This window comes from Punica granatum, chromosome 1, assembly GCF_007655135.1.
Source record: "Punica granatum isolate Tunisia-2019 chromosome 1, ASM765513v2, whole genome shotgun sequence".
Taxonomy (NCBI): domain Eukaryota; kingdom Viridiplantae; phylum Streptophyta; class Magnoliopsida; order Myrtales; family Lythraceae; genus Punica; species Punica granatum.
The window spans coordinates 3,760,954-3,774,307 of NC_045127.1; the positions used below are offsets into that span (position 1 = coordinate 3,760,954).

Below are 13,354 nucleotides of genomic sequence, written 5' to 3' on the forward strand. Positions count from 1 at the left end.
GCGCCGACTAAATCATTAAATTGCGTAAAGTGGTCAGTCGAACCAATTCTAACCAAGCATGGCATATACAATCGGTTTTTCCAGGAGGTAAGGGATTGACTAATTTGTTAACTAATTTGTTATTTTGCTTAACTGAAGAGATATCAACTATCCCTTTTATTCATGAATTTACAATAATGAACTATATATACACATGTGCATATGTGTAATGTGGAGTCGCACAACATGCCATGTGCTCACATAACATGCCATGTACATAATTAACGTTATTGAAATACAGTTCTAAATATCTCAAATATAAATTAACGTAACTAGAGCTAAACCCATGTTACGCACGGTATAATCTTTTTTTAAAATGAAATGATATAACCTAAATTCATTTGTATTGCTATGTAATCTAAGACATGTTTTTAGCAAGAACGTATTCATTAGTCAGAGGGAAAGAGGGTGGATAAAGAGAGAGGGAAGAGGTAACGGGATATAGAAAGAGAAAGGGAGTGTGAGAAACTTTAGGAAAGAGTAGGGAAATTAGTAGTTAGAAAAAGTTTAAATATACTAATTTATATTTATTAAAAATAATTCCTAAAATAAAAAATAAAAAACTTAGAAAATTTCATTTAAAAAATTTATATTGCTTTAAATTGGAGATTATTGTAGTATCAAACAACTTTATGGTATTTTTGATTTCTAAATGGAATATTATAACAAAAAATAATTTCGGAAGATTTTGTTGCTAATTTTATAGTTGAAAATAATTTTAAATTTTAGCAACTTAAAAAATCGAGAAATTATTTTTATTCAATATAATTCCGAAAAATAAAAAATCATAAATAATTTCAAATTTTAAAAATAAAAAACGATAATTTTTTTAAATAATTGAGAAAATAAAAAAAACATTAAAAAATTGAGAAAATTACGTTTGGAAAATTTATATTGCCTTCAATAGTAGATTACCATAATATCCAAAAGATTTGATGGTACTTTTGATCTTTTTAAAATGGAATATTGTAATGAAAAAATAATTTTGCCATATTTTGTTGTTAATTTTATAATAAAAAAATATTTTAAATTTTAAAACTCAAAAAATCGAGAAATTTCATTCGGCAACAGAGCATTTTGAGACCATCTGACCAGGCACACCTCGTATCTTACTTTCATATATATATATATATATAGATATAGATATATAGATTAGAAGAATGAATAAGAATGAAACATGCCCCAAAATAGCTTGATATGGAAAATTGAAAGGATCCTATACATACATACATACATACATATATATATATATAAAAACATCATTACAGAATACCACGTGCAAATTACGTGCTTTTCTGCTATTGTGTGGGTATACATATATAATACGGTCAAAAGCGTCCACCAAATTGGCACGGCTGAACTTCCATCGTTTAGTCGGTTTGGCACCCAACAAGTGATATGTTGGAAGTACCGAAAATAAATCGTCCCTATTAAGATTACATGACATGTGCTTACAGTGGTTTGCAGCTATAAATGACTTAGGATTCCTGACTTTGGTTAAAGTATACAAGTAATAGATTTTTTCTTCCAAGCAATAAATTGTCTGACAAATAAAAGGCACAATATTCTTGTCCTGATAATCTGAGAAAAAGCATTGACCATTTACATGCGAAATCACGTAATATATCAAGAGATAGATCCATCTGTAGGATACGAGATGAAGAGTGATTATCTCTCGATCGATCAGCATGCCGATATCTTCAGAGGACAGGACATCCTCTGGCCACGACCCCGGGGGCAGTCGGGCAAATGGCCAGCGAGCAATGGTCACTCGAATCCAGGCCCCACCACTCGGGGCCGTAGATATCCTTCGTCTGGAGGGTGAAGAACAGGGCCACACCAAGGAAGGCGATCCCTGCATCTAACCCGGCTGAGAGAATGTAGTTGTGTCTTGCCCACCAACCCTTGTATCTTCGGTACACGTATAGGTTAAAGAAAAGCCCCACGATCACCCACGAGGTGTAATTTATGGACCTTGCCGGAGGCATGAGACTTGTGGCTGATAAGATCACGGGTGTGTTGATGTACTCGATCCATCTATATATGCGATTATGGAGGAAATATTAGATCAATAATTAGGATATCTACCTACAAGACAAATATAATATATGTTTAGATAGATATATCATTTTACTTGGTGTTGGGGAAGAGCTTCCTGAGGAGCCAGCTGAAGAGCGAGCAGAGTACACCGATGAGGAAGAACCAGTAGAGCTCTGGGTAGAATCCAAGGTCGGCAAACATGCGGCGCGGGCCCACAACCCCCCATATGATGGACGCGTTATAGAACACATTGTCCGACGGGCAGGTCCATGGGCTCCCTTCGGGCAGAAGGTCTGGGTTGCAGATGTTCTCTATTGAGTTTAAGAGCCACCACGCGGTGCTGAAGTAGACGGTCGAGGCAACTATTGTCCCCACCAACTGGGCCATTGTTGATTTAAAGCAAGGAGTCACTATAGTGTTGTAAATTAATCGGACCAATCTCATCCCGAAGGGAAGGTTGATCGCATTAATTACAAGACCATTACATAGTAATCAAAGTTATTTATGCACACGCATCATACTAGGGGGGAAAAATAAAGCCGTCAGCCTTCTGATCTTATTCAGGATTAATCAGATATTGTCGAGATTACCTGAGCTACAAACATCGATCTGGGAGGGATCTTCATGTAATGCCCCAGCTTGAAGTCACTGAGAAACGAGAGGGCTTGGGACATGCTGATATAGCCGTAAGTCTTGAAAGCAACATTGGCGAGAGGCTTTCCAGGATAGAAGTAACCTATCACCAACTCCGTGATCACATTCAGCCCGACTTGCTGGTGATTTCAGATTCGAACATCAGGAAATATAAAAAATGACGGCAGTTAGGATATTGAGGAGGAAGTTAAAAAAAAAAAAAAAAGGAACGAAGCAAACCTCAACCATATTCTGATGTTTGGCGAATAGTAAAATCAAACATGCATATATGTAAAAATATCTTGATGCATCAAGTAAGTGAACTAGAAAACTTCCAGGTTTTGTGCGATCTTTGAGAGGATCGAGTTCAGGATATATCCCTCATAAGCATAAACCAAATCCTATTATTGAACTTTACGTACATTGTTGGTCATGGCCTGGATGATCCCGACCGGCAGCGTGAAGGTGAAGGCCAACAAACAGGCGAGGAGGACGCCCCACCATGGGAGTTGGAGCTGCTTGTCGAAGCCCTCACAAGCAAATATGGCAAGGCCCACGACCAGGATCAAGATGATGTGGAACCACCATTGGGGGACTGGCTTGTAGTTCTTCTGCATCAGTCTTGTGTGCACATCTTCGAAGTTATTCTGCATTCCTTCCTTAGCTTTAATCATGTTCCGCCATATCGTTCTGATAATTTTGGTTTCCCAAACAAAATTAGTTTGAGCAATTTACTATAGGACGGAAATTAAGAATCAGTGTGCACTGGAAACACCTACCAAATATAGTGATATGAGTCGACATGTAATATATGATGAAATCATCTGATTGTCTTCGTGAAGTTAATTTCATTCTCGTGCAAAAAAACATAAAAACTGCAAGTCGAAATGATACGAGGATGCTTACTTTCCATGGAAGAGGGCGACATGAGAAATAGTCGCTGTTAGGGAGGCAAAGTTCAACCCATAAGTGAAGGCAAAGAAGATACTGAGATAGAGTTTGCTGTAGTTATTGTACTCGTCCAAATTGATGTCAAACGTCTTCGAGTTGAGGATGCGTGAGATGTTGTAGGGTTTGCCCTCCGAGTCGAAGACATTTTGAGATATGATTGGGAACTTCTTGGCATTGTAGATGTTGCCCCAGTAGAAGATTGGGAGGACAACATAGACCATGATCACGAACCCAACCAACACGTTTATAATGGCAAAGGCGGGCGTCGCTAGTGGGCTCCCTAGGAATGCTGCGACCGTGTTCCAGTCGAAGGTGAAGGCCCCAATCCCCATCCCCTTAAGGCCCGACCCGATCTGGTGGACCGTGATTGAGTCCTTCCATATGAGGCACAAGATTGAGATGTTCATGATCGAAGGGAAGAGGAAACCTGGGACGATGTAGTAGACGAAGCTCGAGATGAAGACAATCAGGAAAAAATGGAACCTCGTGGTCCCTCTCCTAGGCCTCTTCTCATCATCGTGTAAAGCCCTGACAAATTCAAGTAATTGATTTCGCACTTTTTGTGATAAACTCCAACAGACAGAAGAGCTATATTTTGAAACTTTTTTTTTAAGTGTGTTCCTTGGTATCCGGAAGTCTAATGGGCTCCAACTAATCCAATTTGAGCAGAGTCTACCCACTAAGTATACATGAAACTTTGATCAATTTCTTTGTAATTGATTACCTTAAGGGCACATTGAAGGTTGAACTAAACTAATAAAAGTGTGATCTCATAATTTTCTCCCAGTACGTGCGCATGAAAATTTGTGAATCCTGTTTCATATCGACCGAACCTGGCTTTTTAACTCCAACAAAATAAAAAGGAAAAAAAAAGGGGGAAGGATTGGACTTGGAAGTTAATTTACCTGAAAACAGATACCAGAACAAGGTTGCTAGGCCACCACATGTAGGGGGACTCCACAAGGTATTTTCTGAACAGACCCGCCCATCCATATCCCATCATCTAACACATAGTTTATATAATTTGTTTCAATTAATTCCCGTAATTAATTAAATTATTTCCCCAAAATATAAATTAATATATATGTCGTGAATTATGTTGTTAACGTTACCTGGGTTGTCTGAGATAGTAAGAAGGCCGCAATGATATGCAAATCCTTGTGGTAGAATGCCTTGACGGAAGTGATGATATGGACTGCGTATACGCCGCCAGCGCCAGAGCTGGCGAAGATGGTGATAAGGACGTGCTCCTTGAGGGTGAAGGGGCCGGGGTTCAACGAGAAGGACCAGCCTGTTAATGGCACCTTGATGGTTTTTGAGGGCAAGGTCGCTGCCATGAGCTTCCCTATTGGTAGGACCCCAATCTGGGCTACGGCGGAGGAGAGGGTGAGCGGGTTCTGACGGTAGTTAAAGAACTGGTTCACAAACGACAGGAGGACGCACGAAGCAAGCCCAAGGACCCATGTCCTGAACGTCAGGGCAGGCTGGGTCGGGTCGTCGGTCGGGGGCACCGTTAGCCTCACTTCCTCGATGGGGCTGTCATTTTCTTCATCCCCTGTACAGATCAGAGGGAAGACTTATCCGGATTAAATTAAAATTGAAATTAAATCTATGTACTCATCTACGTCCTTTCAACCCTGCATATACATATATATATATACCTATCAAAAAAACAAAAAACAATGCATATATATATATGTATAGGGTCGAAATGAATCCAAATTACTTCTTATTTTTTGTCAAACTCATCAAACAGATATTTCATGGAATCATTTGAGCATCATCACAGAAGTTGGACATAAGCTTGTAGATATATGGACAATGAATCTGATTATATCTGATAAAATCATGATCTCCAAATTACATGTAATAGTCATGAAAAGCCGAAGCAATAACAATACACATTACTAAAATAAATTGACAAAGACATCATATGTCAGTTTGATTTGCTACAAAAGCATAATATATATGTATACATCTAATTAAATCAAAAGGAAAGATCTAACCATGTATTGTAGTGGAGGACTGAAGAGAGCTATCCGCCGTTTTCCTCTCGTAATTCATCTCCCAAAATCAACAAAAGACCGATGACTGACTAGGGAGAGAACAATGGTAGAAACTATTATTATATTAATAAGGGGAAATCATGTGTATGGTATATATGCATACAATGATCTGATTACCATATACACTTATACGTATGTATGTAGTATATATGGAAAGGAAGAACAGACGAAACGTGTTGTTTTCCGATAATAGGAAATAATATTATAATTCAACAGCTAGCAAATGACAATTCGATCTTCCAATGAAGGAAAAGCAAAATCGAAATATAATTTTTTTTTGGTAGTAAAAATCGAAGTATAATTTAACACAATTAGTTTTATACAAATATATATATATATAGGGCTATTTTGAGAAGGGCAATTAATGTCAAGCTGACTACCTTATATAGTTCACATATTTACTCGTAAAAAAAAAATCGTATTAGAACTGAGAAAATAATAAAATTTACCAATAAAAGTTGGTTCAAGCGGTTCGACGCATGTTCCCCTTAGTCAAAGTCTTGGATTTGAAGTTTGCAAATGGAGAAAATCCTTGACGAGAAAAGTTTTAACATTTAGTGGACCAACCCGATTTGAATTGGATTAATCATGGTCCGTTGAGTTGCTAGATACCAGATTACACGTCAAAAAAATTTGAGAAAATGCTAATACTAATAAGGTTTACGATGAAACGCATTATTATAACTTTATTTGAAATGAAATAATTAATATTCGAAGTTATAATTGCTGTAACGTCCTTATAATAAAATCTTCTATTGATATTCAATACTGGTCTATCTATATAAATAAATATAAGTTGAAACCACCCTAATAATCTATATATATATATATATATATAGAAGTTTAACCCACCCTAATAAATAGTCTATATACATAATAGAAGTTGAACCCACCCTAATAAATAGGAGTATATTCGTAATTAACAAAATAACTTCCTTGCTAAATAGTTTCAAAATATAAAATAAAATATATATTGAAAATAAGATAATAATATATGTATTAAATTATTCCACCAATAAATACGTAGAACAATTGAAAATTTTATCTCCAAATTTATTTTTCATGCCTTATTTGGACATCAGTTATAGAAAATTAAATGCTACGACTAACACCCAAAATTAGTAACAGAGTCTTTCATTTTGTCCGAATTAATTGTATTATCCAAAATATGGGGTCCCCTCAGTACTCACATATAAGTAGAGGCCCTTCTCGATTTCTGAGAATACTTTGAACAAAACATTGTTACATCATTTGTTAATATATTATCCTCTCTTCAGTTCTCAATTTTCAATTTGACCTCTTACCTTTTCTGACCTCTTACCTTTTCTATGTTGCAGATTCGCCATACAATGGGAATGGAAATTAGAGAAGAATGTTGGTAATTAAGGATCAAATACTCATCATTATTTGTTATACGTGAATCAACCTGTAAGTATTCATCTTTTAGAGATAATATGCGTTCTGTATTAATGATTTTGACAAACGTGTGGCATGAATTCAAATATCTGAATGTTCACATGAACTTTTTCTTTGGTTGTGCTATTTATTTGATCTCAAGACCTAGGCCAGCCTATTTTATTTTAGCCAAGGATTGTCTTATTTATACTTTTTTTATTTGTATTGCAAGTCAATTCCTTTGTCTTTCTTCTTCTTGAGCTAGATTTGGTTATGAACAATAGTAAGGTTTATAATTTATGAAAAGTAATCTCTGATCATTTTGAGCGCATACTGTTAGATTGCAATTTTCTTCAGTTAAGATTTGTTTATAAAAATATGAAAAATCATGGTTTATAATGAACTAATTTATTATTTTTTTGGTAATATACACTGAAGCACTTATATATATATATATATATATATATTTCAATTCAAGAAACAAGACCTAATTAAAACGAGCAAAAACAACAAAATTATGAATCTACAACCTAGAGCAATTGAAAAAGTTGAGTTTGTTATCTTGAAAGAAAATCTTGGAGAGGACTTAATTTTCAGCATAACCAAATGAAAATATTATCCAAAAATACCAGCAATGAAGTACATATACCTTTTAAATACTCGAGCATGTATATTCTTTAAGCATATATAAGAAATGCATAGGTATACAAGATTCTTTTATATGGTGGATAAACTCACAATTAATTTTGTTAATACTACTTAATGCTTCTTTTTTGGTACCATAAAAAATTAATCAATTAATCCGATATCGAACGTATGATTTAACTCAGGCACCTCTTATTAAATTTTTAATGATCCTTAATGATTTTTTATTGACGAGCATTGAGAATCAAATTATTATTATTTATTAGTATTAAAGTTTTATAGTTTCTCTTCTTAGTGTCATTATCTGTTCTTTGCAACTTTTGAATATATATCTACATGTTTATAGTGGACTCTCCACATTTTTCACAGTTCAATAAATATGGTAATTTCAATTTCAGTAATAGATTTTATTAGTATTAAAGTTTTATAGTTTCTCTTTATTGATTCTTTGTTTAGTACCAATATTGAAAAAAAAATACTTATGTTTAATAATAGGTTTCAGCAATTATTTATTTTGTTTTTAATGTTCAGAAAATTGTTAGATTTGGTTATAATTAATTAACCTACGGTCAACATAAATAGCATCTCAATTAAAACCATTAAATATAGGAATCGTTCTATGAAATGTAACTTTTTTTGGTAATAAATGTAACTTAATAATATAATAAAGAAATAAGGATATTCCTATCTATATATATAAAATTGTATAACATGTAATAAATATGGTTAGAAAAGTAAATATTTATTGATACAAGGCAAGAAAGGTCAATATATAGGCAATAAATATGATTAGAAAGGTAATATTTACAGGGTTAGAAAGGTCAATATCTATCAATATCTAACTAATATTTACTTCTGTATCTAAATTAAATTAATTTAAAAATAATAAAATTAGAAAAGAAACTTTACTTGAATTAATTTATCTAAGTATTTTTCCTCAATCCGGAAAATTTTGTTTTTATTTAAAAATAAAAAAATAGAAAGAAACCTTACTTGAATTAACTTGTGTAGGTATTTTTGCCCTCAATCTAGAAAATTTATTTGTAAAAGATTAACTTCCAAGTGATGGATTAATTGTAGAATCTATAAACAAACTAAAACTATAGAGACAAACTTCAATATATTATTAAACTATTGCGATATAAATCTTCTATGATTTAAATTTATATTGATAATTTTATTGTAGCAAATAAAATTTATATTATATATGTGCATAAAATGATGACATAATTATCTGTACTTTGGATCTGCATAATTTATTAAAACTTCCTTATTCAAAATGAAAATATAATTAATTTTGAAAAAAAAAATTCTCCACCAAGAAAAAAAGAATTATAATCTTATATTTGAATGTAAAAAGTCCAATAAATCTCCATAAAAAAATTACCTGTACAACACAGGGGAAAAATAGATTGGTGTGTGTATGTGTGTGTGTATATATATATATATATAAAGTTGTATCCCCTATAATAAATATGATTAGAAAAATAATTTTATGTCTAGCACCAGATGATAAAGATAAATGTCTAAATAAATAATTATCAATATATATACAATGAGGACTAAATTAGTAAATATATATAAATTATTAAATACTTAATAATTTTATTGTATAAGCACATTCTAGATTTAAAATATATAATCTCAAAATTTATTTATAAAAAATAAAAAATTTAAAATAAATATCTAGAAAAAACTTTTCGACATAATTAGACATAATTAAAAACTAAAAGAAAAATCTACTATATACAATAAGTAATAGTAATATACAAATCTGTTTAAAATAAATGATTTGCACTTCTTTTTTAACAAATACATAAAAGTCATCCATTACAATTTTTAGAAATTGATATTTAAGAAAATGTAATATGTTTTCTAAGTAATATCATTTTCTTCATCCTATTTGGTATTATAATTCATTTCCAATTATTCTAAATTTGTTATTGTATGTACTAATATTTGAATGCTTTCACTTTAAGAATCTATATAACTTAATGAATATTTCAATTGTGATGTCAAAATTTGTAAAAATCCATCACTCTAAACAATAAGCCAGGGCAAAAAAGCTAGTTTTTAAATGTGCGTAGAATGAGCATCTATAGACACACCTCATTTAAGTGAAGGAATTGTTTTTCTTGTTATTCTATCTATCTAGTCCTTGATATACATACAGTTCCTCTTTAATCAATTAAATTATCAATGAATTACATGTATTTATTTTTATAGTGATCACACTACGTATATTGTCGTTTCTCCTTTTTATTTTTTTTGGTGGAAACGGGGCAACCGTTTCTCCTTTTTATGTAATCTTTCTTTTGAGCACTTTCCTCTCTTATACTCACCTTCTGTCATGGAAAGGATTTCTCATTTACTGCCGTGAATTAATTAGCGAAGCTCAAAATAATGTGAAACTGAAGGAAATAGAGGGGGAGGGGATAAAACTGGAATCAGCTTTCGACTGGGTGGCAAATACATGCGTGCATGGAGAGACTACGTACGTCGGATTTCTAGCAAAGCAACTATTAAGAATAATAATTATTTCGGTGAACCAATTTTCTAGTACATAAACATTCCGAAGATCGTTGTTCGCTTACTGATGGCTTTAGTATCAAACCGAAAAATGACTTCTTTAGCTTATTATAATTCTAAGAAAATTTCTTGCAACATAAACATTATTTCAGTTGAGTCAAGCAAGAAACAATTGCGCCCTACTACATGAACACGAAGCTGCGGACCAGACAAGCGAGGTAATCTCAAGGCAATGCATCCGCCATACATGTTCATGAGATCAACATCGGATTATCAACCTAGGTAGGATAGGAGGGTCCGACAGCAGTTAACTACCGCACACGAAGATGAAAGGCCTATGATGGGACGAGCTCGATGTTAGAACTGTAATCTCACGAGTTGCACTGTGCTCTGAGCTATTGGGCCCACAACGGGAAGTCTACGTCTGGAAGAGCCTGCCATGTTTATGGGCCGTGGGCCCAATTAAAAGCCCAAATCTGTCATGACCAGCGCCTCAGCGTTGATTGCCTGACGTCGAACCCTCTCCATCAAACTTACAGACCATACATTCGACCGGTGCAAAATCACAGCCACAAGGATAATCGTCCGAATCGACTCGTTATCGGCGCACAACAAACTAGCTACATTAAATAAAGGCGTTTGACAGACGACCGCCCTAGCGCTAAGTAAGAGGAACAATCATATACAATGATAACACCGAAATTGGATACTACGTGACCTGCTCCCGAATATTTAATTGGGCTTCTGTTGGGCTTCAACCTTGGAGTGAACGCACTTGGAGTGGTCCGCCTGCTGGTGGATCTCGGGGCACTTCTAGGCCACGTCGCGGATCCATCGTCTCCGTAGTCTACACACCTACATGCATCCATGTTCCGGTCATAATCTCTTGTGGTGACAACTCCGGGCGCTTTGGTCTCACCGGGACGGGGAAAGGGCAGCTGGCTCGGTTCTTGGTTTCCAACGGGGTACAGCTCCTCGTTGTTCATCGCCATAATTATGTGACGATCACTTGATGATGTCCGCGTTAGTCGGCTCGAGATTTGGGCACGGCAAAATAAATGGAAGAACTGCGGCCGGTTTCTACCTAGTGTATTGTCGGTTGCTCAAAGAAAGAGATGGACGACCCGGTACGTGTAACTTGTAAGAACTTTGGGCGATGACACTTGTCACAGCAGACACGTGGCTAGGACGATCCGGGACATGTGCATGGATTATAAACAGTCGGTCTCCAAACTCTTTCCAAATTCATAAGAAATTTAAAGAAAATTTCCAAATCCTTTCCATTAATTTAAAAAATTTCCAGCTAATGCTCTCTTAACCTGTTAGAGGCCAGAAAATTAGTCCGACTTAAGGACTCGACTTATCATCATGGTCCACTTTCATATGTCCAAATTGATAATAATGTCTTGTGTATATATATCCTTCACAATTATCTTTCATATATTTATTAATATATTTGATATTATCCATTGAATTTTCTGCTGATATATATTCTATATCTTAACGAGATATTTCCTACCTCTAATCCTATATTGTATATTTACTGGTTATACATAGTCATAAATATGATACATATTATGATGTTCTAATGAAAATTTCTTACAATCTCTATAAATACCCTTTCATGTACGTCTAAACTTGAGGTTTAACTCTTCTACATTTCTTCGATACATTCTCATTTAAGCATAGGAGAGGAAAATCGAGATTTCCCACGTTTTTCTCTTTTTGTAGGTCACTCGAGACTCGTGGTCTGTACGTGATCAAGGTCCGAAAATCGAGATCCTAACATAACCATTATAAAAAAACCTAAAATAACAATGATCACAAAATGAATATTTAATCTCGTCAATTTTATGAAAAAAAAAACATCAATTAAACTAACATCTCTCGAAAGAGCTTCATCTCATTGAGTTTCAACAAACACAAGCCATAATAAGTTAAAATAATTACCTAATTAAACACATAAAACTCCTTAATCCTCTTCTTCAAGCAGGGACAAAGCCCCGATTTTCATTCGGAGACGCAAAAATAGGTCTTGATGTAGATAATGCAAAATTATTTTTTTCAGAAGGGGTAAAATATTAATTTTATATGAGCAAAACCTTGAACGCATATAACTTTTGAAGTAAAATTTTAAAAATGCTCAAACTTCGGGGGGATAATTGCCCCCAATGGAGGCTGGAGCCCATGTGGGTCCGCCACTGTCCACGAATTCTACATCTTCATTAATTAACGTCTTCTTCTGACACATTGAAGACACGATACATTTCCCTACAATTAGCACCTATGTAAAAGGAGACATAAAAATTCAAAAAAGGAACTAATAAAATAAATAGTAACTACACAAATTTTATATTTTGATAAAGTTCGCAGTCTACCGCTTAATTGAATGATAATTCATAAAATTAACAAATGCATGATATATTTTTGTAATTTATGCTTTAGCGAGTTTGGAACAGGTTTTAGAGTAAGATTCCCAAACCCTCCAGGGCTCTGATGAAAAATCCAACCCTTTCCATGATCATATGGGCAAAACCCTTTTACTGTCCATCAGAATCTGAGAAGGGTCAAAACCCGTTCATGTGAACCCATGAACATCCCTACTTGAGGTTGCTTCCCATTCAGGTCGTCGACTTGGTTTGGTGATGGACGGAGGACCGAATTAGCGGCCATATTCTTCATTTTTTCTTATATCGCGTGATATTTGAATTTTGTCCGACTAATTTCTACTTCCCTTATGCAAGCTTGCAAGCTTACAAGATAGTATAAATCGGCCAAAGCCACAAACTGGTCCTAAGGGTTTCTAAAACTGGGATAATAGACCATTTCTTATCATTAAGCTAAACTCCAAAGTCCAAGGGTTGTCGGCCAGATTCTTCAGTACTCGAAGACCGCTGGCTTTTTCATGAAAGGGTAAGATTAGAAATTTTCAAACTTTAGTAGGCTTGATTAGGTAAAGCAAAAATGCATGGACTTAAGGTAGAAAAATTCAAAGTTGAGAGACTATTCTTTAATAAAAGAAAAAGTAATAACTTCCCCGGGGGGTTCCTATACTA

General features: G+C 34.4%; 1 protein-coding gene across 1 annotated transcript; it reads right to left on the minus strand.

Annotated features, from left to right (window-relative positions):
• Nucleotides 1-1,511: 1,511 nt before the first annotated feature.
• On the minus strand, nucleotides 1,512-11,290 carry LOC116202799 (oligopeptide transporter 1-like). The gene is made up of 8 exons (XM_031534450.1): nucleotides 11,074-11,290; nucleotides 4,776-5,218; nucleotides 4,569-4,666; nucleotides 3,619-4,191; nucleotides 3,135-3,402; nucleotides 2,670-2,852; nucleotides 2,174-2,457; nucleotides 1,512-2,076 (listed from the first exon to the last, which is right to left on the minus strand). Exons 1-8 carry the CDS (start codon nucleotides 11,288-11,290, stop codon nucleotides 1,740-1,742), a joined length of 2,403 nt encoding a protein of 800 aa, XP_031390310.1. The 3' UTR covers nucleotides 1,512-1,739.
• Nucleotides 11,291-13,354: the final 2,064 nt, after the last annotated feature.

Bases quoted from the DNA above. Each gene is read 5' to 3' on its own strand.
- LOC116202799 (XM_031534450.1), bottom strand. From the start codon at position 11,290: ATGGCGATGAACAACGAGGAGCTGTACCCCGTTGGAAACCAAGAACCG. The intron at 2,458-2,669 runs GTAATCTCGACA...ACAATGGCCCAG, and splicing joins GATCGATGTTTGTAGCTCAG to TTGGTGGGGACAATAGTTGC. The intron at 2,077-2,173 runs GTAAAATGATAT...TCGCATATATAG, and splicing joins AAGCTCTTCCCCAACACCAA to ATGGATCGAGTACATCAACA.